The sequence below is a fragment of the Ranitomeya imitator genome, chromosome 2 (genome assembly GCF_032444005.1).
Source record: "Ranitomeya imitator isolate aRanImi1 chromosome 2, aRanImi1.pri, whole genome shotgun sequence".
In the NCBI taxonomy this organism is placed as follows: domain Eukaryota; kingdom Metazoa; phylum Chordata; class Amphibia; order Anura; family Dendrobatidae; genus Ranitomeya; species Ranitomeya imitator.
The window spans coordinates 183254600-183282420 of NC_091283.1; the positions used below are offsets into that span (position 1 = coordinate 183254600).

General features: G+C 45.3%; 1 protein-coding gene across 1 annotated transcript; it reads right to left on the minus strand.

Annotated features, from left to right (window-relative positions):
* Positions 1-10940: 10940 nt before the first annotated feature.
* On the minus strand, positions 10941-26992 carry ST6GALNAC4 (ST6 N-acetylgalactosaminide alpha-2,6-sialyltransferase 4). The gene is made up of 6 exons (XM_069748226.1): positions 26874-26992; positions 24482-24522; positions 20353-20502; positions 17578-17987; positions 16975-17082; positions 10941-13202 (listed from the first exon to the last, which is right to left on the minus strand). The coding sequence occupies exons 2-6, from the start codon at positions 24491-24493 to the stop codon at positions 13016-13018; spliced, it is 867 nt and encodes a 288-aa protein (XP_069604327.1). The 5' UTR covers positions 24494-24522; positions 26874-26992; the 3' UTR covers positions 10941-13015.
* Positions 26993-27821: the final 829 nt, after the last annotated feature.

Genomic DNA, 27821 nt, shown 5'->3' on the forward strand with positions numbered 1-27821 from the left:
GCGACATTGCATTAAAATGCAATAACGGGCGATCAAAATAACGTATCTGCACCAAAATGCTATCATTAAAAATGTCATCTCGGCACGCAAAAAATAAGCCCTCAACCGACTTCAGATCATGAAAAATGGAGACGCTACAAGTATCGGAAAATGGCGCAATTTTTTTTTTTTTTTAGCAAAGTTTAGAATTTTTTTTCACCACTTAGGTAAAAAATAACCTAGTCATGTTAGGTGTCTATGAACTCGTACTGACCTGGAGAATCATAATATCAGGTCAGTTTTAGCATTTAGTGAACCTAGCAAAAAAGCCAAACAAAACAAGTGTGGGATTGCACTTTCTTTGCAATTTCACTGCACTTGGAAATTTTTTCCCGTTTTCTAGTACATGACATGGTAAAACCAATGGTGTCGTTCAAAAGTACAACTCGTCCCGCAAAAAATAAGCCCTCACATGGCCAAATTGGCCAAATTGACGGAAAAATAAAAAAGTTATGGCTCTGGGAAGGAGGGGAGTGAAAAATTAAAACGCAAAAACGAAAAATCCCAAGGTCATGAAGGGGTTAACCGTACTTAGAAGTGATCTGTCCTTTCAACAAGCCTATTCAATAGTACATGTGAATGCAAAAAAACTTTGTAATAAAACTTATTAAAGAATTCTGCTACTTTCTCCACTTATGAACCACTTCTTTCACTTCTCATCTTAACAGGTATGGACTGGGACTGGAATTCAGTCCTGGCATTTGCAATCACACAGGCCCATGTTGTCCCAGTTTCCAAGCACCAGATGGGATATATTACTAATATTACCCTGCCTGGAGGAAAACAAGATTTTACTAGAAGACCAATATTTCTAATGATACCTGTGGCCTGCTTAGGTAAGTGAAGGAGTCAGCAGCTTGTGCTCCGTCACAACTGTTAACAGTATGGGGGTCTTGAGAACACAGATTCTGTTAACAATGCAGCAGACAAGGCAGCCCATGACCAGACAGGCCCTTCTGGCATTTTCCAGAATTGCCAGTCTGGCCCTGCCTCTTAAAGGGAACCTGTCACCCCGAAAATCGCGGTGGTGGTGGGAGACTCACTACTGAGAGGCACAGAAGCAGCCATCTGCAGACCGGACATAACTGCAAGAGAAGTATGCTGCCTTCCAGGTGCGATGATCAAGGATGTGACCGATGGGCGTGGCCTGAGAGTCCATGTGAGCGGACGTGCGGCTGTGAGCTCCCGCCGCTGTATATTGTAAAATCCTGCAGAGCCGCTGCTGTTTGGTCCCTGCGGGGGCTTACTGGCTGCGGGGAGACTTGGAGAGGCCGGCGGTGCTGTTCGGTAGCGCTGGAACCGACGAACATGACCAGGAGACGGCAGAAGGACGCGGGAGCCGGGGATGCAGGCGCAATCCAAGATGGCGCCGACTTGAGGGAAAAGGCAGACAAGGAGAACGCCGCATGCAGAAAGCGCATGGAGGTAGCGGCAAAGCTCCAGCAGTTTGCGAGAGCGGAGGCCGCAGAGGAGGGAGCCGGAGCTGATACCGAAGAGGAGGAGGAGAACATGAGGTACAACAGGGGAGAAAGGAGAGTAAAATGGCGGTGGCAGAAGGGGGACCCGAGGAAATGGCGCCAGAAGCTGAGCCTACCCTAAGAGACGTTTTTGCGCTAGTCTCTTCATGTAAACAATCTCTGACCATACAGATACAGGAGGTTAAGGGGGACACAGCCCAGATAAACGCAGCCATGCAGAAGATTGACAAACGTGTGGGGGAGGTAGAGGAGAGAGTGAGCACTGCAGAAGACCATATAGTGCAGCTGCAAAAAGCAGAGAAAAAGTTCACTCAAGCAATAGCTGAATTGGCTGCGAAAAATGAGGACCTTGAGAACAGGTCCAGAAGAAATAATATTCGCATAGTGGGCATCCCTGAAAAAGCTGAAGGGAGGAATCCAACGGAATATATTGAAAAATGGCTGTTAGAGACATTTGGAGATATGGCGCTAACAAAAGTGTTCGCGGTAGAAAGAGCGCATAGGGTCCCGCCGAAACCACCTGTCCCTGGAGCGAATCCCCGTACCATGCTCGCCAAAATTCTAAACTATAGAGACAGAGACATTATCCTGAGGAAGGCCAGAGACATGACGGATCTGACAGTTGAAGGTCAAAAGATTGCTATATACCCAGACTATTCTACTCTGGTGCAGAAACAACGGATGATGTTCACGGGTATCAAGAGACGGCTGAGGGAATTGGGTGTGCAGTATTCCATGATGTTCCCAGCAAGACTGAGGGTGGTGGCGTTTGATAAAATTCATTTTTTCCAGAAGCCGGAGGACGCTACCCAGTGGATCGATATTAATGCTAAAAAGCTTAAAGGAAAAGGAGACTGAAACTGTGGGAAGAGTCTGAAGTTGTTTACTTATCTGTCAGTTGGCAAAGAGTCATGTGATTGACAAGCCAAGGGGTATGGGGGGGGAAGAAGGGAGCTGGATTATATCCAGTTAAAGTTAAAGGGATGGTGTAATGGCTGCTGGGAAAGGGGGAGGAAGGGTATGCGGCATATTTTAAGTTTATGCAGACTTCTTGTGTGTGCAAATAATTCTAAGTTAAAATGTTTTGAGAACGTTATTTTTCAAAATGTCTGAAATCCTGTTATGTACAGTGGTGGGAGGAGGGTTGGGAAGGTAATGCCAAACGGAGTGTTCGCTATGGGCGATGATGCCCCACTCTTGGAAAGAGGTGGAATGGTTAGATGTGAGGGGGGAAGGGTGGGAGGGGGAGTTGGGAGGGGGGGGGGGGAGGGTAGTTAGACAGCCTGAGCTCAAAATTGATGATACTTATAGTGAAGATGAGCCAAGTGATGGGGACCCGTTTTAAGATTTTGTGCTGGAATGTGAGAGGCCTAGGGGAGAAATCTAGACGTGCTGCGTGTTTGCAATATGCAAGAGACCAAAGGGCCTCAATGATATGCTTGCTGGAGACGCATTTGGTAAGGGAAAAAGTGGATGTTTTGAATAGACGATGGATCCAGAGGGGATATCATTCTACCTTCTCCACGTATGCAAGAGGAGTCTCAATCTTGGTTCCAGCGGGAGTTCAGTATGAGGAGGTGAAGGTATATGTGGACGTGGAGGGACAGTATGTACTATTACGGTGTATACTGTATGGAGTGATGCTGTGTGTTGCCGCGATGTATATTCCGCCTCCCTACTCTAGCAGGAAGATTAGAGAAGTAATGGAGCGAGTGGAAAAATGGGGACCGACACCGTTAATAATTATCGGAGATCTAAATAACATCTGTGATGAATATTGGGATAAAAATAAAAATACTCAGAATAGGTCGGAGGGACACATAACAACATTTGGCACCTATATACAGGAGATAGGTTTGATTGATCTGTGGAGGGTTAGACATGTGGGGGAGAGAGGGTACTCATGTTATTCACCGGCACATGCCACACTCTCTAGGATTGATATGGCTCTGGGTAACAGGATTTTGGACACATTGGTTGGGGAGGTGAGATATCTGCCAAGGGCCTTGTCGGACCATAGTCCAATTGAAGTAGAGGTTAGATTGGAGGGGGCTCGCTCGCTAAGTGGGAGAGAATGGAAGATTCATCCTAATTGGTTACAGAGTATTGAGTTGGAAAGTATAGGACGGGAGGTGGCGGAATTCTTTCTCTTAAATGATGGAAGCGCCGACGCTCTTACAATTTGGGATGCAATGAAGGCGTACCTGAGGGGACTACTGTTTAGGGACATTAGTAGGTGTAAGCGGAGGACGAGAGAGGTAGAAAAAGCGGCAGTTGAGGAGTTGAAGGAAGCAGAGGATGGGATGGCCACACTGGGAACCCCTGAGGCAGAGAGAAGAATGAAAAACGCACAAAATCATTTGGAAAAAATTCTGCTAGGCAAAGCTGAGAGGAAACGAGATTTCCAAAGGGTATTGTTCTATCAGGAGGGAGAAACAGTGGGACATATGCTGTCGGTAGTGGCTGCTGCTCAGAGAGGTTCTTCATATATACACTCTTTGGATTCTGCTAGTGGAGGTAAAATAACGGAAACACCTGAAATTTTGAGAGCCTTTGCGGACTTCTATGCAGATTTGTATTCCTCTCGGGTTGGTGAATCGGTCGAGGATGCACTGACTTTCTTGGAAGGTCTGGATTTGCCGAGACTGAGTGAGGCAGATAGGGAGAGCCTTGACGCCCCTATCACTGAGGAGGAATTGAGTCGGGCATTGATGTCTATGGCCAATGGGAAGGCGCCTGGGGTCGATGGGTTACCCGCTGAGATCTATAAAGGGTTGGCAGAAGTGTTGATTCCTAGATTAAAAATGGTATTGGAGGAAGCTAGGTCTTGTGGGCGCTTGCCAGCCTCTATGAGAGAGGCCATAATAGTGGTCACTCCAAAGGAGGATAAGGACTTGGGGAAACCGGAGTCGTACCGCCCAATTTCTTTACTAACAATTGATGTCAAGCTTCTGGCCAAGGTGTTGGCTCTCCGCCTCTCTAGTGTTATTGCGAGTCTGGTGCATTCGGACCAATCTGGCTTTATGCCGGATAGATCAACGGCGATCAATTTGAGGAGGTTATATGTAAATTTGCAGGTAGAGTCTGATAACTGTGGTCGAAGAGTGATTGTATCGCTAGATGCACACAAGGCGTTTGACAGCGTCGAATGGGGGTACCTCTGGCAGGTGCTGGAATGTATGGGGTTTGGCCCGCAGTTTGTGGCCTGGATACAGCTGTTGTACTCATTACCATCCGCCAGAATTAGAGTAAATGGGGAGCTATCTCGTCCTATAGGGCTGGCTAGGGGTACTAGGCAGGGATGCCCGCTTTCACCCCTCCTGTTCGCGTTGGCTGTAGAACCTCTTGCTGCTAAGATTCGGCAGTCGGATGGGGTCCCTGGGTTTAGGTATGGCAAAGTAGAGGAAAAAATAGCGTTATATGCGGATGATGTTTTGCTGTTCCTGGAGGATCCAGACAATTCACTAAGAGGGGCCGTTGAAATTGTTGAGAGATTTGGTACTGTGTCGGGACTAACAATTAATTGGGATAAGACGGTTCTTTTTAGAGTGGATGACGTAGGAGAGAATGTGAGTGAGGATGTTGGGGATGAGAGGCTGAAGGTGGTTTCCCAATTTAAATATCTTGGAATATGGATTTCGGTGCCGGTGGCGGAGTTTCTGCAAAGAAATTTGACTCCTGTTATGGGGGTACTCAAGGCAAAGGTAGACGCCTGGAATAAGCTACATCTATCGGTCGTCGGTAGGGTAAACCTTATTAAAATGGTCCTTATGCCCAAAATTCTTTATGTTCTGCATAACGCACCAATTTGGATCCCTCGGGGGAAGTTCAGGCAGATTAATGCCCTCTTTAGAAGTTTGATATGGGGTAGACAATATCCACGTATTAGCTTGGAGACGCTTCAACGACCCAAGGAAGATGGTGGTTTGGCTTTGCCCAACCCGGAAATATACTTCCTTGCGGCCCAGAGCCAGCATTTGAAGGGCTGGGCGCGAGGGGCGTCATCCAGTGCAGTACAACAGCTATTGGAAGAGGTGACGGACCGACGACCGATGGCCAGGTGTTTGGAGGATGGCTCATTGGGCGCGCTGGGGAAAATATACCCAACCCTGTTCCTGATTCGTAAATTATGGAATAGATTAAGGCAGATTCGTGGGGTTACAGGGTTGACTAAATTCACACCGATATGGTCTAACCACAACTTAAAGGATTTTGAGGCCCTGGGAGGATTGATGGAATGGCAGAATAAGGGAATTTGCTTTGTTCACCAGATAATCCAGCAGCAGGAGCTGAAGTCCTTTTCCCAATTGCAGGAAGAATTTGGTTTGCGATCCACAGGGGAATATCAGTATGCGCAGATGAGACATGCCTTTAGAGCTCAGAATAAGAAGGCTGATATCAGGGTTCAAGATGATATAGTGTTGGAGTATGTGTGTGGTGAGGGTACTACAAGGGGAGTTATTTCCACTCTGTATAAGGACCTTATGCACACATTTCTGCTAGATTTCCCTATAAAGGCGAGAGCTAAGTGGGAGAGAGAAGTGGGGCCGATGGAAAATGAAACCTGGGAATCGGTGATGGAGTGGGTTCCGCGACTATCCTTGAGTGAACCATATAGGCTCTCGCAGCTATACATTTTGCATAGGGTATATAAATCTCCGGAAGTGTTATACAAAGCGGGATTGCGTGCCAATTCTGGGTGTCCGAGGTGTGCGAGTGAGAAGGCAGGAATATATCACATGATGTGGACGTGTCCGAGACTGGCTGCCTTTTGGGTGGTGGTTTTGAGCCGAGTTGAAGCAGCGTATAAGTGCAGAGTTGTTAGAGACCCGATAGTATGTGTGCTGGGATATGTGGAAGAAATTGGAGTTGACAATACTTGGAAGATTGCAATTGCTAGGCTACTCTACATGGCCAGGAAAGTAATAGCACGAAACTGGATAAACGCGGAACCACCTGTGAGAAGGGAATTTCTCCAATATGTTCAACATGGTCTAAAATTGGAAAAGGGGGTGTACAGTAAAAGGGGGAAAATAGAACTCTTTAATAAAATATGGTCTCCTTGGCTTGATTTGGATTGAGGAGTATAGGCGTCGTGTTTCCTAAGACCTGGAAGAGGATAAATTACAAGAGGCAGATAATGCCTCGGTGGGGTGGAGATTGGGACTGAGCTGTCTTATGGGGGAGGGGGGTAGTTGGGGTAATGTTGGGGTTTATTAAAGTAAGAAAATGTGTATCTGATATAATGCAATGTAAATGGCATTCTGTTGTTCTCCTTTTTTTTTTTATATTGTTAATAAAAATCTATTTAAATTAAAAAAAAAAGGATGTGACCGATAGGATACCAAAGCTCTTCAGCTCCAAGGACGTCCACCCATTTCTTCTGATACATGTTGGCACCAATGACACGGCAAGGAAGGACCTACCGACAATCTGCAAAGACTTTGAAGAGTTGGGGAAGAAAGTAAAGGAACTGGATGCACAGGTAGTTTTTTCTTCTATCCTTCCAGTAGACGGGCATGGCACCAGGAGATGGAACAGGATCCTTGATGCAAACAACTGGCTAAGACGATGGTGCAGACAACAAGGATTCGGATTCCTGGACCACGGTGTGAATTACTTGTACGATGGACTCCTCGCCAGAGACGGACTACACCTCAACAAACCTGGGAAACACACATTCGCCAGAAGACTCGCTACACTCATCAGGAGGGCGTTAAACTAGAAGAAGAGGGGACGGGAAGAAAAACATTAGACTTGAACAAAGAAGATCCAGGAAAACAAACTCAGAAGGGAGGTAAGAACATTTCTAAAACAATCCACAGCGAGGAGATTGGAACAAAACAAAATCCTCTAAACTGCATGCTTGCAAACGCCAGAAGCCTGACAAACAAGATGGAAGAACTAGAAGCAGAAATATCTACAGGTAACTTTGACATAGTGGGAATAACCGAGACATGGTTAGATGAAAGCTATGACTGGGCAGTTAACTTACAGGGTTACAGTCTGTTTAGAAAGGATCGTAAAAATCGGAGAGGAGGAGGGGTTTGTCTCTATGTAAAGTCTTGTCTAAAGTCCACTTTAAGGGAGGATATTAGCGAAGGAAATGAGGATGTCGAGTCCATATGGGTCGAAATTCATGGAGGGAAAAATGGTAACAAAATTCTCATTGGGGTCTGTTACAAACCCCCAAATATAACAGAAACCATGGAAAGTCTACTTGTAAAGCAGATAGATGAAGCTGCAACCCATAATGAGGTCCTGGTTATGGGGGACTTTAACTACCCGGATATTAACTGGGAAACAGAAACCTGTGAAACCCATAAAGGCAACAGGTTTCTGCTAATAACCAAGAAAAATTATCTTTCACAATTGGTGCAGAATCCAACCAGAGGAGCAGCACTTTTAGACCGAATACTATCTAATAGACCTGACAGAATAACAAATCTGCAGGTGGTCGGGCATCTAGGAAATAGCGACCACAATATTGTACAGTTTCACCTGTCTTTCACTAGGGGGACTTGTCAGGGAGTCACAAAAACACTGAACTTTAGGAAGGCAAAGTTTGACCAGCTTAGAGATGCCCTTAATCTGGTAGACTGGGACAATATCCTCAGAAATAAGAATACAGATAATAAATGGGAAATGTTTAAGAACATCCTAAATAGGCAGTGTAAGCGGTTTATACCTTGTGGGAATAAAAGGACTAGAAATAGGAAAAACCCAATGTGGCTAAACAAAGAAGTAAGACAGGCAATTAACAGTAAAAAGAAAGCATTTGCACTACTAAAGCAGGATGGCACCATTGAAGCTCTAAAAAACTATAGGGAGAAAAATACTTTATCTAAAAAACTAATTAAAGCTGCCAAAAAGGAAACAGAGAAGCACATTGCTAAGGAGAGTAAAACTAATCCCAAACTGTTCTTCAACTATATCAATAGTAAAAGAATAAAAACTGAAAATGTAGGCCCCTTAAAAAATAGTGAGGAAAGAATGGTTGTAGATGACGAGGAAAAAGCTAACATATTAAACACCTTCTTCTCCACGGTATTCACGGTGGAAAATGAAATGCTAGGTGAAATCCCAAGAAACAATGAAAACCCTATATTAAGGGTCACCAATCTAACCCAAGAAGAGGTGCGAAACCGGCTAAATAAGATTAAAATAGATAAATCTCCGGGTCCGGATGGCATACACCCACGAGTACTAAGAGAACTAAGTAATGTAATAGATAAACCATTATTTCTTATTTTTAGGGACTCTATAGCGACAGGGTCTGTTCCGCAGGATTGGCGCATAGCAAATGTGGTGCCAATATTCAAAAAGGGCTCTAAAAGTGAACCTGGAAATTATAGGCCAGTAAGTCTAACCTCTATTGTTGGTAAAATATTTGAAGGGTTTCTGAGGGATGTTATTCTGGATTATCTCAATGAGAATAACTGTTTAACTCCATATCAGCATGGGTTTATGAGAAATCGCTCCTGTCAAACCAATCTAATCAGTTTTTATGAAGAGGTAAGCTATAGGCTGGACCACGGTGAGTCATTGGACGTGGTATATCTCGATTTTTCCAAAGCGTTTGATACCGTGCTGCACAAGAGGTTGGTACACAAAATGAGAATGCTTGGTCTGGGGGAAAATGTGTGTAAATGGGTTAGTAACTGGCTTAGTGATAGAAAGCAGAGGGTGGTTATAAATGGTATAGTCTCTAACTGGGTCGCTGTGACCAGTGGGGTACCGCAGGGGTCAGTATTGGGACCTGTTCTCTTCAACATATTCATTAATGATCTGGTAGAAGGTTTACACAGTAAAATATCGATATTTGCAGATGATACAAAACTATGTAAAGCAGTTAATACAAGAGAAGATAGTATTCTGCTACAGATGGATCTGGATAAGTTGGAAACTTGGGCTGAAAGGTGGCAGATGAGGTTTAACAATGATAAATGTAAGGTTATACACATGGGAAGAAGGAATCAATGTCACCATTACACACTGAATGGGAAACCACTGGGTAAATCTGACAGTGAGAAGGACTTGGGGATCCTAGTTAATGATAAACTTACCTGGAGCAGCCAGTGCCAGGCAGCAGCTGCCAAGGCAAACAGGATCATGGGGTGCATTAAAAGAGGTCTGGATACACATGATGAGAGCATTATACTGCCTCTGTACAAATCCCTAGTTAGACCGCACATGGAGTACTGTGTCCAGTTTTGGGCACCGGTGCTCAGGAAGGATATAATGGAACTAGAGAGAGTACAAAGGAGGGCAACAAAATTAATAAAGGGGATGGGAGAACTACAATACCCAGATAGATTAGCGAAATTAGGATTATTTAGTCTAGAAAAAAGACGACTGAGGGGCGATCTAATAACCATGTATAAGTATATAAGGGGACAATACAAATATCTCGCTGAGGATCTGTTTATACCAAGGAAGGTGACGGGCACAAGGGGGCATTCTTTGCGTCTGGAGGAGAGAAGGTTTTTCCACCAACATAGAAGAGGATTCTTTACTGTTAGGGCAGTGAGAATCTGGAATTGCTTGCCTGAGGAGGTGGTGATGGCGAACTCAGTCGGGGGGTTCAAGAGAGGCCTGGATGTCTTCCTGGAGCAGAACAATATTGTATCATACAATTAGGTTCTGTAGAAGGACGTAGATCTGGGGATTTATTATGATGGAATATAGGCTGAACTGGATGGACAAATGTCTTTTTTCGGCCTTACTAACTATGTTACTATGTTACTATGAGGTAAGCCCACCGGCATCAGGGGCTTATCTATAGCATTCTGTAATGCTGTAGATAAGCCCCTGATGTTACCTGAAAGAGGAGAAAAAGATGTTAGATTATACTCACCCAGGGGCGGTCCTGCTGCTGGTCCGGTCGGATGGGTGTCTCTGGTCCGTTGCGGCGCCTCCCATCTTCATTCCAAGACGTCCTCTTCTGATCTTCAGCCACGGCTCCGGCGCAGGCTGTTGAGGGCAGAACAAAGTACTGCAGTGCGCAGGCGCCGGAAAGGTCAGAGAGGCCCGGCGCCTGCGCACTGCAGTACTTTGTACTATTCAGTCAGCAAAATCCCCCAGTTCAGTTAGCAGTATTGACTGCCAGCACAGTGAGGTGACAAGTTACAGCTCTTCTCATTATCTATGGGGAGGCGAGCACAGTGAAGAAACAAGCAAAGGGAGACAGAAAGATCATGCTGAGTTTTCTAACAAGTATTTTTTAACCCAGAGCTGGATTCACATCTACACTGCTCAGTACTGCTGTATAATTTCCTCCATCCTAATTCTTCTGTCTGCTAAGTAAGGAATGAAGAGCAGGATTACCTTTCTGTGTGATGTGCTGTGTATGGGAGAGATGACAGCAGTTTGACTACTCCCAGTGGCCCAGAATCAATTACAAATTAACTGACAAAGCCTGTAGAGGGGGCAACTGCAACAGAATACAAGTCATATAATGGACAGAAATAGTCTTATTCTTCATGTACATGCACAGGACACCTTATTCTGAAAACTTACATGAAAGTCTAGTCACCCTTTAAATACACATTAACCATTTCATTATCTAATTTCTCATATTAGCCACCAGCTTCCATAACACTGTAATAATTGTGGCTATAATAATTCAGCAGTGCATTACAATTTTGTATGTAAATGTCAACTTGCAGTAACTAATGGCACCTGGATTAACAAAAATTAACACTGACTAGATGGTCACTGGAGGTTTCAGGGTGCAATGCGCTGCGACAATCCCAGAGTCAAGGTTGAAGGCTAGAACGCCCCAAAATCTAGATAAAACGTGTCTATTGTAAACCGAAGATTCATCAGTGCAACTGTATCATGGAGTTTGACCGCAAGTTATAGGAGTTTCTCCGATTTAAATGCTGTTTAAAGTGGTTGTCTGAAATTGTAAAAAAGATCCTGTAACAGCAGGAAATGGAAGAAAATAAGCAAAAAAAAAAGTACCATTTAAATCATCCGCCACTGCATCTATGGTCCCTGCTGGTCTCTATTTGCCTGGCTGCATCATTGACGTCAGGTATATCCAAACCACCGCTAGAGCTGATCACTGGCCTCAGGGGTAATGATTGCATGTCCTGCATGACACCAGTGATTGGCTGCAGCGGTCACATGGATATACATGACATCACTGCTGGACAGACAAATAAACAAAGCCCGGCATGGATCACTGGAGTGTCAATGATAAAGCAGTGGGGGATATAAAAGATGAATATTGAGGTTTTTTATATATATATTTATTTTATACCATTTTATTAAACCCCTTAAGTTGCGCTCCGCTCATCCCGAACTAAGTCTTATTTTTAAGCCATCTATTGCTAAAGTTGTAATAGGAAACGCCAAGCTTGCCCAATACGGCATCTGTTCCCTTGTCAAGTCAGCTAAAGTGGCATCTCTATTACAGTTGGTGCAAACTGATTTGCAAGACCTTGTCCAGTGCCAAAGTCAGTAATCTGTTTCCGTCGGACGGGAGCCCTGAGAACCTCCTCCTCCTACCTGACGACATCTGCGGCTCTTCTTTTAATTAGCCGGCCTGGTACGGTGTCACACGTGCATCATGCAGCAGTGATGAGATTGTGCCAGGCCGGCTAATCAAAAGAAGAGCCGCAGATGCCGTCAGGTGGGAGGAGGTTCTCAAGGCTTCCTTCCGTCTAGCGACCACAAATAACTGACGTGTCCTGGGAATGGCTTCACACCTACTCTAATGTCCTCGTATGCAATGGGGGTCGCAGTCTGATTGTCTGCACCTATGACGCGATGAGCCCGTCAGGTATGATGGGAGCGTAACTATCCCCAAAGTAAACCCTGAACCAAAAAATATCATTGTGCCATCATTTCACTCTGATTGCAGGACCTCTTAAATATTTTCTGACATATTATTAGGGTGATAAAGTGCCAGGATATGACATAGGGACTCCTTCGGATGCACTGAATACTGTGATGTATAAGTACTTAATAGTAAAGAGTTCAGTACCAGCAATACCCTTCCGGACAGTTGTGGATCTGTACAGTATTAACACTGAGGTGAGACCAACTGGTGGCAGTGCGAGGAATTGCAGAAGTTCCATCCTTAACACTATCACCCCATAAATAAATAATACTGCTCAATAGTCTCATAGAGAATACTGCACAATGCTGCTCGGTGCACGTCCCAGCAGCACTAGTAGCATCTGCAAGCGGCCTCAGTCTTCCAAGAACACTACAAACGGCTACTTAATGTACATGCACCCGCTTTCTTTACCGTGTGCCTCCTCCATACACCAGAAAGCAGCAAATGCTCTTAAAAGTCATTAAAAAATATATGGAAATGAACAGATATGCAGCTTCAGTGTCTGTCAAAAACCTTTCTCCTGTGATTTCCAGAGCTCACAGGAGTCGCAAAGTTTGACATCAACTTTACCTACTTTTGTTAAAAAAATATGATTATAAAAAAATGGCTGAGTGTGCAGGAGTTAAAAAACGGAGGCCGCCTCCAGCTTTCAGGCCTCCCAGGATGGGTGTTTAAAATAGATCCTTCTTCTTCGGGCCCAGCGGGAGAAGACTGCTTTCTCTGTGATGAAGCGATGGGCTCCCCGCGACGCTCGCTCGTGCATTATGTAAGTCGTACACTCATCCAGTCGGCCCTTTTCATAATAGTGATAAGGCACCGGAGAATGCGGGTGATCCCTGCGGGGAGATGGGATTATATTACTGATGTGTACGGCGTCCAGTTATGGCTCAGCTCTCCCCATCACTCTTTTACTCAATCTCCGTTAAAGAGGTTCTTCATCACCTTGCACAATGTGTAGAAATGATGCAGATGTGGCAAATGCTGAACCCTTGGCGTCTATCATGCACCGGACATTTACATAGAATAGGATGCAGTAACAAGTGATAATTCCTGCTGATGAACACACCAAAAATATATCATGCAGTAATAGTAGGATTATACAAAATCCAAATGTGTCCATATAAGAGGATAAACTATTGTTCTACGTGAAATATCAGGTGAAGCTTATAGAAATAACACGTATTTAATGAACAAATAACAAACTTTATTAAATGGTATAAAAACAGACAGTTTAAAAAAATAGCCAACAGTGCTACAAGTGAGCCAAGAAAAACACACAAACAGGCATCACCAATGGATGGGCAGATAAATCACAAAGTGTGACAAGCTGGACACTACATTCCTCAATACATAATGATAATATACCGGGGTGTAGAAAATACACTAACCATAACTATTATATAGTTCGTACAGAACCCTACTGATCAGGACAGTCGGTCCCCAATACAGTAAATAAATCAGTATATAAGTGACTGTAGGGTTAAAGTAAAGTAAACAAAGCTCATGAAAAAGCCCTAGAACTAAAGCTATGGACAGTCCATGGTAGTACAAACACTGAAGCCCTAGATGTCATTCTAAAGTAACATAAGTGAGGGAAGAGTTACATAGTATCAAGCTTACCAACATCCAAAAGGTGATGCCACGACCCCAATGCGCATTTCGGCGCTATGCCTTCGTCAGGCATAGCGCCGAAATGCGCATTGGGGTCGTGGCATCACCTTTTGGATGTTGGTAAGCTTGATACTATGTAACTCTTCCCTCACTTATGTTACTTTAGAATGACATCTAGGGCTTCAGTGTTTGTACTACCATGGACTGTCCATAGCTTTAGTTCTAGGGCTTTTTCATGAGCTTTGTTTACTTTACTTTAACCCTACAGTCACTTATATACTGATTTATTTACTGTATTGGGGACCGACTGTCCTGATCAGTAGGGTTCTGTACGAACTATATAATAGTTATGGTTAGTGTATTTTCTACACCCCGGTATATTATCATTATGTATTGAGGAATGTAGTGTCCAGCTTGTCACACTTTGTGATTTATCTGCCCATCCATTGGTGATGCCTGTTTGTGTGTTTTTCTTGGCTCACTTGTAGCACTGTTGGCTATTTTTTTAAACTGTCTGTTTTTATACCATTTAATAAAGTTTGTTATTTGTTCATTAAATACGTGTTATTTCTATAAGCTTCATAGAATAGGATGCAGGCATAATGCCTACCATGTCAGCCGTTTATCCCAGGACCCAAAGTGGCATGTAAAAGTTTGTGCACCTCTGGTCAAAATTACTGTTATTGTGAACAGTTAAACTAGTTGAAGATGAAATGATCTCTACAATGCCTAAAGTTAAAGATGACACATTTCCATTGTATTTTAGGCAAATACTGTATATATTCTTATTTTTAAATTACAAAATGGAAAATGGCTGATGCAAAAGTTTGGACACCATTGGAGATTTGTGTGCTCAGATGACTTTGACCAAGGTTTCGGGCCTTAATTAGCCTGATAGGGTTATGGCTTGTTCACGATCATCATTAGGAAAGGCCAGGTGATGCAAATTTCCCAGCTTTCTAAAGACCCAGCCTTCTCTGACCTTGTGCCAAAAACCAGCAGCCATGGGTTCTTCTATGCAGCCATGTAGCACTCTGAAAATGAAAATGGTGGAGGCCCACAAAGCAGGAGAAGGCTATAAAAAGATGGCAAAGCGTTTTCAAGTTTCCTCTGTTCATATGTAATTAAGAAATGACAGTTATAAGGAACAGAGGAGGTCAAGATAAAGTCTAGAAGACCAAGCAAAATATTAGTGAGAGCTGCTCATAGGATTGCTACAGAACCCCACTTGACTGCAAAAGATCTTAAGAAAGATTTAGCAGACTCTGGAGTTGTGGTACATTGTTCTATTGTTCAGAGACACCTGCACAAATATGGCCTTCATGGAAGAGTCATCAGAAGAAAACCTCTCCTACATCCGCACCATAAAATTTAGAGTCAGAAGTATGCAAAAGAACATCTAAATAAGCCTGATGCATTTTGGAAACAAGTCGTGTGGACCGATGAGGTTAAAACGGTTTGGCAAGACTGATCAAAGGTATGTGTGGAGAAAAAAAGAGCATAGAATTTGATGAAAAAAACATGTTGCCAACCATTAAGCATGCGGGTGGATCAATCATGCTTTGGGTTGTGTTGCAGTCAATAGCACAGGGAACATTTCACGGGTAGAGGGAAGAATGGATTCAATGAAATTTCAACTAATTCTTGGTGCAAACAAAACACCATCTGTACTTATACATATGCCTAAACTGGCAATATTTATTTGGAGAGTTCATATTGTTCCATTGTTATGACATCACATTCCTTGGTTGCTTAGTAATTTCTATGCATATTGCTAATATAATTATCTTTGAATGATAGAAGGTTAATGTTTACTAATTAGCGTTACATTGCATCAGTGGGTTTGTTTGTAGGAGATCCTAGGGTATTGTAGTCCCTCTTCTTTTTTGGATCTAGCACCTTCTCTTTACTATGTTTTTATTGTTTATATAAATAAAGATATCTTTTTTATTCGATAAAGTACAAGTGTTATGTCCCTTTTTTCACTCAGTGGTTTCCATTAATGTGATTAATAGGTACTACCCATGCAGGGTGCCCAAACGTTTGCATTGACCCATTTTCCTTTTTGTAATTTTTAAAATGTAAAAAATGACAATATGTTTGTTTTTTTCCCTGTAAAATACAAAGGAAGTGTGTCATCTGTAACTTTCGGCCTTTTAGAGATCATTTCATCTCCAACTTGCTTAAAGGGACACTGTCACCTGAATTTGGAGGGAACAATCTTCAGCCATGGAGGCGGGGTTTGGGGGTTTTTGATTCACCCTTTCCTTACCCGCTGGCTGCATGCTGGCTGCAATATTGGATTGAAGTTCATTCTCTGTCCTCCATAGTACACGCCTGCACAAGGTAAGATTGCACTGTGCAGGCATGTACTATGGAGGACAGAGAATGAACTTCAATCCAATATTGCAGCCAGCATGCAGCCAGCGGGTAAGGAAAGGGTGAATCAAAAACCACAAAACCCCGCCTCCATGGCTGAAGATTGTTCCCTCCAAATTCAGGTGACAGTGTCCCTTTAACTGTTCACAATAACAGTAATTTTGACCAGGGGTGCCCCAACTTTTACATGCCACTGTAGGCGCTGGACAACCCCTTTAATACCTAAAATATGATAGTGCTCCAGAAGGTGTGAACCATCAGATCAATAAATATCAATCATTTTGGTGGAATCATGATTCACCCTATAGGGCAGAATTTTTCAACCAGACTCCATGTAACCTGAGAAAAGGACCTACAGAAAGCAGCAGCAAGACAGGGAATTCATAAGTGATGGAAACGCTGTGAATTTTTCCTGGCAGATTTTATCCACGTGACCACATCCTCAGCTGCCTAGCCTTCTGTACAATCGATGATGTTCAGCACGTGCACAATACAGATGGCAGATTGTTCTATTCCTGCGCCTAAGAGGGTCCTAGTGGCAAATCCAGTGACTGCCGACCTCTCCATCGGCTGGACGTTGATTGCACATGATTGTACCGTACCATAGCATCTCCTTACCTGCAGTAGTTCTCACTGACCATCCCATACACCGAGACCTCCTCACATAGCTCCATGGCCAGAATCATGGTGAACCAGCCAGTGCTCAGAAATGTGCCAGACATGGCTCTGTAAGGGGGGCACAAAATATAGAGAAAGGAGAGTTATAAGAAAAATGTGCTTTTCAGAAAGAGATATAATGAGAAGCAGAGAATACTTTGCCTTTAATTTGCTTTTATAAGCCCCTTTTAACACCACCAACACTGTAAAGAAATCTCCATTAAGGCATCTTATGTCATAGAGGGGGTTCTCTGCTCGGGATACCCCTCTATAAGCCAAAGCAGAGAACCGATAAAAGTGGCTGTTACTTTGGGGGAATTGCGGCATCCATGTATTAAAATGACTGAACCCATGTAATACTACATTTCCTATGCCTCCCATGCACAAGACTGATGGACGCCAAGGTCAGAAGTGACTCCCATCGTCCAATATGGAACTGAGAGGCACCGTATATCCCCTATAAGTGAGCCGTTGGGGTGTTTTTAGGGGCCAGGCACATTCATTAGTCATTAGTGCTATGAAAAGACAGATCCGAAATGTGCACACAGATCTGAGGCCACATACCTGTTCTTGCCAGTCTCATTCTGGAAGACCTGGTCACAGTGCACCATCATACTCTGTGTGAGCGTGTAGATATTCACTCCAGAATATTTGCCTTTAGCTTGCAGCAGGGCGCGATACGTGATCCCCTGGGTCGTGTCCATCTGTCTGGGGGGTCCCCAAATCACATATACAGTGTCCTGGGAGTGCTGGAAGAAGTAGGTCTGGTTGCGGAGCAGTAGAGGTACACTCGTATGAGACACAACCCTCAGGGTGCTGCGGCTGCCTACGTCCGACTCATAGCCGATGGTAGGAGCTGTGTTCATGCGCAGGACGCACTCAGCCTGGTCAATCTGGGGCCCCAAACCAGAACCGAACATCTGCCCCGAGCTGGACACCACGGCGCACGTATTACAGGGATTCCTGACCAGTGGCTGCAGGAATGAAAAGAGGAAATGTTGATTAAATGTCGTCAGGACACCTTTTGTTTTTAACAATTTGTCGGAATGTTCAACCCTTTAAGGACGAAGCCAATTTCCCTTTTTTCGCATTTTCATTTCTTCTTACCCTTTTCCAAACAGCTATTACTTTCTTATAGTGCACACAACCATATGACAGCTAGTTTTTTTTGCAGGTGGTATTGGGAAACGCAATTGACTTTACTAAGAAACTAACAAAAAATCCAAGAGAGGAGAAAATGATGATTAAAAAAAAAACACAATTCCATCTTTGATTAATGGGTTTCATTTTTATGACATTAATTGAGCAGTAAAGATTATCTGGCAACAAAATTACTAGGTCAATGCGATTACGCCAAGACCAAACAATTTTAGTAGCCAAGACAATATTAGTAACCTAAAGACCCACACCAGAGAATTTTTGTTTTATTTTTCCCCTTGATAGGAATCACGTGTGTAAGTGTCATGAAGGTAGCAACACACTCACCGGTCACCGTCTTCTACCGTTTGCCGCGGTGCTCCGCCATCACGTGACCGAATTTGTGACCGGTCGAGTCGCACAGTGGTTGCTGTGTGTAGAAGGTCATTTTTTGAAGTTTTCTCAATGCAAGTGCTTGAGACGCAGAAGAAGGTAAGAGAGCCCCGTTCTGAGTCTCATATACATGCAATCAGAGAGTAACCGATGATCCGCCCAGTGATCCGGCAGGACACAGTCACGTGGTGCTGGAGCGGACCGTAATGCTGCTATAACCGGAAGAAGACGGCGAGCAGTGAGAATGTTACTACCGTCACAACAGTTACACACACACAAAGGGAGAAACAAAAAAAATCACTGGAATGGGGCTCTAAAACAATTCATAACGCTGTAAAGAAAAATATATATATTTTTCCGTCACTGTAACTGTGTGACGGCTTTTTTGCGCACCGAGCTGTTGTTTTTAATATTACAATTTTGGAGTAAGTAGAACGTTTTGATGGCATCATATACTAATTTTTGTGGGAAGTGCGGTAACCCCCCAAAAATATATGCAATTTTGGAGTTTCAATTATTTTCGTTATGTTTGCTGTAAAGGTTAAAAAGTTTAGATTTTGATAGATTTTTGCAATCTGGAATATGTTTTTTTTATTTACTTTTAACATGAGAAAAAAGGGTTATTTGATTCTTATTACTTTTTAAAAGCTTTTTTGAACTTTTCACTTCTTTTTCTAGTCCCTATTGTAACACGAGTATATAGTTAAAATCAAAGTCTCCATGAAGCCAACCCTGTGGCTGGGCTTCACGGGAGTACCAACATTCTGGAAACCCATTGCCAACCCCGCTTTCGCGTCACAGGGTAAGCTGATGGCTGCACAGAACGGATGCCTAGGCCGGATCGCTCATCTTATATGCCGCTGTGAGTGACTGACAGCAGCATTTAGGCAATTAACAGCAGTAATTGGAGCAGACTCTGGTTGCTGCTGATAGAAACACATTCCGACTGTGCAGTACAGCTGGCACCTGCCCCGTGTGAGGAAGCCTCAGCTCCCGAGTCTGCTCCTTGGGCCGGGGTCACACTTGCGTGTGCAATGCGCACAAGTCTCTCGCATCAGAACTCGGCACTGCCGCCGGCACTCAGGACCGGAGCGTTCAGCTGCATAGAAATACATGCAACCGCACGCTCTGGTTCCGAGTGCCGGGTATTGATGTGCAAGCTTCTCGCATTGCACACTCAAGTATGACCCCGGCCTTGCACCGGATATATCCATCATGGAGTGTTAAGAGCTTAATAGTGTAAGGATGGTTTCACACCCGATTTTGGATAAATGCCCCTGTGGTTTTTGGTCAGTGTTTTAAGGCAAAGTAGATACAGCAGGAAGAATAAAAAGAAAAAATACACGTCCTTCCTTTATATTTTTCATGCCTTTTTGATACACTTTGTTCTTGGGATCAAAATAACTGCATCAAATCTTCAGGGAAGAAAAAACCAAAACACTAAGGGTATGTGCACACGTTCAGGATTTCTTGCAGAAATTTCCTGACAAAAAACGGACATTTCTGCCACAAATCCGCAGGCGTTTTTTTGCGCGTTTTTTTCCGGAGCCTTCCCAATGCATTATATAGTGGTAAAAACGTGAAAAAAACGCAAAGCTAATGAACATGCTGTGTTTTTTACCACAATGCGTTTTTTTCATGGAAAAAAACGCATCATGTGCACAAAAATTGCAGAATGCATTCTAAATAATAGGATGCATATGTATGCGTTTTTTATGTGTTTTTATAGCGAAAAAACGCGAAAAAAATGCAACGTGTGCACACAGCCTAAATACATGACATTACTCGTGATAATTGCACCTTCCTCACCTCGCCATCTGGAAGTCGGCTGTATCCCCCGAGGCGCAGTACATGAGGTAGAAAGGATGGCAGACGCTCTGCTGGTTCCTTGATGTTTGCTTTAATCCAGCACAACCAGAGGATGACGCAGAGCAGCAGACTCGCCACACACACCCGAGCCTGGGAGCAGACCCACACAAGAGAGAGGAGACATACAAATATATATATATACTGTGGAAAGTGCTTCTATGAGGGATCCATATGGAAATATGCATGAATATAAGTAAAAGCATTAACACCTTAACTCCCCAAGATGTAAAAGTACATCCAATGTTGGAGTATGAAGTGGGCTCAGGAGCTGTACACGCTCAATATAGGGCAGGTGCCAGCTGTGTTACACAGCCGACCCCTAACAGCAGCGATCAGAGTTAGCTCTGATTGCAGTGGCTTAACCACTTAAAGCTGCTGCCAATCTTTGACAGCGTATTTGAATCGCGAAATCCCAGTCGACATCTCCCACACAATGGGTCGCCATGCACCATGGCAGCCAGGAGCCTGCTGAAGACCCCCGTTGCTCACCATCTAGTTGTTTTTCTGAAGCCCAGGTTGTGAAGTATTGCAGTACATAGCACAAGAGAACAAACAATCACAGATTAAAGTCACAGGTATTGCTGCATCATTAAAGGTACCGTCACACTCAGCGACGCTGCAGCGATATAGACAACGATGCCGATCGCTGCAGCGTCGCTCTTTAGTCGTTGTGTGGTCGCTGGAGAGCTGTCACACAGACAGCTCTCCAGCGACCAACGATGCCGAAGTCCCCGGATAACCAGGGAAACATTGGGTTACTAAGCGCAGGGCCGCGCTTAGTAACCCGATGTTTACCCTGGTTACCATTGTAAATGTAAAAAAAAAAAAACACTACATACTTACATTCCGGTGTCTGTCACGTCCCCCGGCGTCAGCTTCCTTGCACTGTGTAAGCGCCTGCCGTAAAGCAGAGCGGTGACGTCACCGCTGTGCTCTGCTTTAAGGCCGGCCGGCGCTGACACAGTGCAGGGAAGCTGACGCCGGGGGACGCGACAGACACCGGAATGTAAGTATGTAGTGGTTTTGTTTTTACATTTATAATGGTAACCAGGGTAAATATCGGGTTACTAAGCGCGGCCCTGCGCTTAGTAACCCGATGTTTACCCTGGTTACAAGTGAACACATCTCTGGATCGGCGTTACACACGCCGATTCAGCGATGTCAGCGGATGATCCAACGCCGAAATAAAGTTCTGGACTTCTAGCTCCGACCAGCGATGTCACAGCAGGATCCTGATCGCTGCTGCCTGTCAAACACAACGATATCGCTAGCCAGGATGCTGCAACGTCACGGATCGCTATAGTTATCGTTCTAAAGTTGCTCAGTGTGAAGGTACCTTAAGAAGTCCAGTCTATCAAAATATAAAATTATTTAACCCAAAAAGGTAAATGTCATAAAGAAAAGAAAAATCGAAATGCCAGATTGTCTTTTTTTTTGTATTGGCCTCCTCTCCCACCCAAAACAGAATACAAAATGATCAAACCATCGAACATATCGCAAAATGGTACCAACAAAATGTCAGTTCAGTATGCAAAATATAAGGCCATGTACATCTCCATTGATTAAAAACTATAGCAGCTATAGTCTCAAAAAATGGTGACACAAAACAAATTTTTGGACAGGGAATAACTTACTATCTTGGTGATAACCCTTTAGTTCCAGACCATTGTCTTGACTTTGGAAAAGGGAAAGATGATATAACAATATAGCCCTCAATACCCAGCTTGACTCATGGGCGCCATCTGAGTCATGGGCATCTCGAATGGTTATCAAGCTTAACACAGATTATACAAGTCTGCTTAAAGGTACCTTCACACTGAACAACATTACAACGATAACGATAGCGATCCGTGACGTTGCAGCGTCCTGGATAGCGATATCGTTGTGTTTGACAGGCAGCAGCGATCTGGATCCTGCTGTGACATCGCTGGTCGGAGCTAGAAGGCCAGAACTTTATTTCGTCGCTGGATCACCCGCTGACATCGCTGGATCGGCGTGTGTGACGCCGATCCAGCGATGTGTTCACTGGTAACCAGGGTAAATATCGGGTTACTAAGCGCAGGGCCGCGCTTAGTAACCCGATGTTTACCCTGGTTACCATTGTAAATGTAAAAAAAAAACACTACATACTTACATTCCGGTGTCTGTCACGTCCCTCGCCGTCAGCTTCCCGCACTGACTGTGAGCACCGGCCGTAAAGCACAGCGGTGACGTCACCGCTGTGCTCTGCTTTATGGCCGGCCGGCCCTCACAGTCAGTGCGGGAAGCTGACGGCGAGGGACGTGACAGACACCGGAATGTAAGTATGTAGTTTTTTTTGTTTTTTTTTAACATTTACAATGGTAACCAGGGTAAACATCGGGTTACTAAGCCCGGCCCTGCGCTTAGTAACCCGATGTTTACCCTGGTTACCCGGGGACTTCGGCATCGTTGGTCGCTGGAGAGCTGTCTGTGTGACAGCTCTCCAGCGACCACACAAGGACTTTCCAACGATCATGGCCAGGTCGTATCGCTGGTCGTGATCGTTGGAAAGTTGCTGAGTGTGACGGTACCTTAACTCCTGGAGCAGCACGTCCACTCTGAACTTTCCTCCCACCTCTCATCTAACTTGCTCTTTGACAATCTACAATCTGGTTTTCGCCCCCATCACTCAACTGAGACTGACCTGACCAAAATCACTAACGACCTACTTACCGCGAAAGCTAATGGACAATACTCTGTACTCCTCCTTCTAGACCTGTCCTCTGCTTTCGACACAGTTGACCACTGCCTCCTACTACAGATCCTCTCCTCCTTTGGCATCAAAGACTTCGCCCTATCCTGGATCTCCTCATACCTTTCAACCGCACATTCAGCGTCTCCCACTCCCACACTACCTCCTCATCCCACCCTCTCTCTGTTGGAGTCCCCCAAGTCTCTGTTCTAGGACCCCTACTCTTCTCAATCTAAACACTTGGCTTGCGAAAACTCAAAGTCCCATGGATTCCAGTACCACCTCTATGCTGATGACACTCAGATCTACCTCTCTGGCCCAGACGTCACCGCTCTGCTGTCCAGAATCCCAGAGTGCCTATCAGCCATATCCTTCTTCTCCTCTCGCTTCCTCAAACTCAATGTGGACAAATCTGAACTCATCATCTTTCCTCCAAACAATAGATCTTCCTTACCTGACCTATCTATCGCAATCAACGACATCATGCTTTCCCCCTTACAGGAAGTCCGCTGCCTCGGAGTAACTCTGCCCTGTCATTCAAACCGCACATCCAAGCTCTTTCCACCTCCTGTCGCCTCCAGCTCAAAAATATCTCCAGGATCCGTCCCTTCCTTAACAGTCAATCTACTAAAATGCTTGTGCATGCCCTCATCATCTCCCGCCTTGACTACTGCAACATCCTTTTCTGCGGCCTCCCTGCTAACACCCTTGCACCTCTCCAGTCCATCCTTAACTCTGCTGCCCGACTAATTCATCTCTCTCCTCGCTACTGCTCTGCTTCCCCCCTCTGCAAATCTCTTCACTGGCTCCCATTCCCTCAGCGTATCCAGTTCAAATTACTAATACTAACCTACAAAGCCATCCACAACCTGTCTCCTCCATATATCTCTGAACTAATCTCCCTATATCTTCCCTCACGTGATCTCCGGTCCTCCCAAGACCTCCTTCTCTCCTTCACACTTATTCGCTCCTCATCCAATCACCTCCAAGACTTCTCCCAAATATCCCCCATCCTCTGGAATTCTTTGCCCCAGCACGTCCGACTATCAACCACATTCGGATCCTTCAGACGGAACCTGAAAACCCATCTCTTCAGGAAAGCCTACAGCCTGCACTAACACCGCTGCCGCCTCACCAACACCGGAGCTCCTGCAACCCTCAACCTACTGTCTCCTTCCCCATAATCCTGTAGAATGTAAGCCCGCAAGGGCAGGGTCCTCGCCCCTCTGTATCAGTCTGTAATTGTTAGTTTGTTTACTGTAAGTGATATCTGTAACTTGTATGTAACCCCTTCTCATGTACAGCACCATGGAATCAATGGTGCTATATAAATAAATAATAATAATAATCACTTACTAAGATCTTCATGTTTCATCGGAAACGGAGACTCACAGGGGCTGAAACAAACAAGAAGAATGACTGACTAGACCAACATCCACATTATATAGATATATATATAATCTCATATACAGTATGGATACATTACTCAAAATTGAAATACCAACATAATCTTCATAGCGTTGCCCACATGATCTCAAGACCAATCTCCGGCTATCACTGCATCCAAGACAAAAGCGGGACTCATCTCTAAAGAGGAAACACCTCCATCCCAGCCACCATCAATCCATCCCAGCCTCTATCGATCCATCCCAGCCTCCATCCATCCATCCATCCCAGCCTCCATCGATCCATCCCAGCCTCCATCGATCCATCCCAGCCTCCACTGATTCATCCCAGCCTCCATCGATCCATCCCAGCCACCATCAATCCATCCCAGCCTCCATCGATCCATCCCAGCCTCCATCAATCCATCCCAGCCTCCACTGATTCATCCCAGCCTCCATCGATACATCCCAGCAACCATCAATCCATCCCAGCCTCCATCGATCCATCCCAGCCTCCATCGATCCATCCCAGCCTCCATCAATCCATCTCAGCCTCCATCGATCCATCCCAGCCTCCACTGATCCATCCCAGCCTCCATAGATCCATCCCAGCCTCCATCGATCCATCCCAGCCTCCATGGATTTATCGCAGCCTCCATCGATCCATCCCAGCCTCCATCAATCCATCCCAGCCTCCATTGATCCATCTCAGCCTCCATCGATCCATCCCAGCCTCCATCGATCCATCCCAGCCCCCATCAATCCATCCCAGCCTCCATAAATCCATCCCAGCCTCCATCGATCCATTCCAGCCTCCACTGATCCATCCCAGCTTCCATCGATCCATCCCAGCCTCCATCGATCCATCCCAGCCTCCATCGATCCATCCCAGCCTCCATCGATCCATCCCAGCCTCCACTGATCCATCCCAGCTTCCATCGATCCATCCCAACCTCCATCGATTTATCCCAGCCTCCATCGATCCATCCCAGCCTCCATCAATCCATCTCAGCCTCCATCGATCCATTCCAGCCTCCATCGATCCATCCCAGCCTCCACTGATCCATCCCAGCCTCCATAGATCCATCCCAGCCTCCATCGATCCATCCCAGCCTCCATGGATTTATCGCAGCCTCCATGGATCCATCCCAGCCTCCATCAATCCATCCCAGCCTCCATTGATCCATCTCAGCCTCCATCGATCCATCCCAGCCTCCATCGATCCATCCCAGCCCCCATCAATCCATCCCAGCCTCCATAAATCCATCCCAGCCTCCATCGATCCATTCCAGCCTCCACTGATCCATCCCAGCTTCCATCGATCCATCCCAGCCTCCATCGATCCATCCCAGCCTCCATCGATCCATCCCAGCCTCCATCGATCCATCCCAGCCTCCACTGATCCATCCCAGCTTCCATCGATCCATCCCAACCTCCATCGATTTATCACAGCCTCCATCGATCCATCCCAGCCTCCATCTGGAGACCATGTGGGCAAAGCCATGAAACGGTAACACCACACCGGCCCTACTCCCGGGGTGGTATACTGTACGGCAGCTGGACTGCTCTAGTCTTCATTCTAGGTACACTGACAGCTCTGCTGTGATACATTGATGTGGTGGTACACATATTTATTTTTACATACATATATATATATATATATATATATATATATATATATATATAATGAAAAAGAGTTGTTTTAATAGTTTAAAAAAATCTAAAGATGAATCTACACGTATAAAACTTTCCCTGTTTTCCCAGAAGTAAAATCTACAAATAGAACACTAGGCTAATTGGTGTCGCAGCGTGTGCAACTGTCCGAACCAATAATAAAATCAGAATAATTATCCCATACAATAAGCCGAGGCTAACAATGTCAAAACTGCTGTTTTTTGGTCATTTCACCCTTAAAAAAGCAATAAAAAAGGAATATAAAGTCAAATGGACCCAAAATGGTAATGATAAGAACTACAGCTCGTACAGCAACAAATATTAATAGAAAAAGCCCTGATACAACTATCGTCCGAAAAATAAACAAGTTATTGGTCTGGGATGGTGAGATGAAAATACAAAATAAAAGAGAGGCCTAGTGAGGAGCCGGCCCTGTGTGATTGGGGGGCAGCGATTACCCCCAAACCCCCCCAGAAGCTCCCTGCTGCCATAGGGATGGGGGCAGCAGCTGTCAGACACATGGGCAGGGAGTCTGGTTCTAATGCCGTAGCCTGTGCCCATTGATGCCTCATTACTGCCCAGCCATCTGGGCATCGGATGGACTCATAGTGAGAGAGCTGCCAGCCTTCATAGCGGAATCAGGCAGCCTTGCACTGCCAGCCTGTGTGCGGGTACTGTGTGCCACTCACCTCCCCGGTGCCCGCTGCATGGGTCACCCCCGGCCTGCGTGCGCCTGGCATGGGATGAGCAGACAATACAGTCCGAGGCCTGAAGCAGAGGCCTCCTCGCCCCGGATCAGGAAGCCTCAGTCCCGCCCCGTTCACACTGCGGGGGGCGACGTGACCAGAGCCGGCATCCTGCCCATCCTGTGCCCACGTGTGTGCTGGCACTCGGCAAACACCGCGCTGCCGCACTGCATTGTGCCATAGACCCCCTGACATAGCACAGTGACCTGGCCCATGAAGAGGAGGTGGGCACCATGTTTGCCAGGGCAGAGCGTCCTCATTACCAAACGGGGGCAATGCTGAAGACCACAGGGACGAACTCTGTTATAAAGAGTGCCCCCCTAATGCTACAACCTCTTCCAGAAAGCAACCACAGTACCAGGAGACACTGGGCAAAAGGTTGTGTCACCAATAACTTAGGGATGCTAGCATCATATGGCGACAGTGCAGGCCAGTTCCTCCACAGGAAAGGGTGCAAACCAGACCACCCATCAGAAGCTGGTTCCACCACACAAAACTGTGCCAGCTAGAGCACCCACCCAAAGCTGGTTCCTCCACAGGAAAGGGTGCCTGCCATACACTCATCAAAAGCTGGTTCCTTGACATGAAAGGGTGCGAACCAGACCACCCATCTAAAGCTGGTTCCTCCACAGGAAAGGGTGCCTGCCAGGCACACACCCATCTAAAGTTGGTTCCACCACACAAAACTGCCAGCCAGAGTACCCACCCAAAGCTGGTTCTTCACAGGAAAGGATGCCAGCCAGACCACCATCTGAAACTGGTTCCCTTACACAAAAAGGAGCTTACCAGACCACCCATTTGAAGCGGATTTCTCCACACAAAAAAAGTGCCAGCCAAATCATATAAAAAGCCAGTTCTTTGATCCGACACCTTGACAACCTGTCTGCTGCA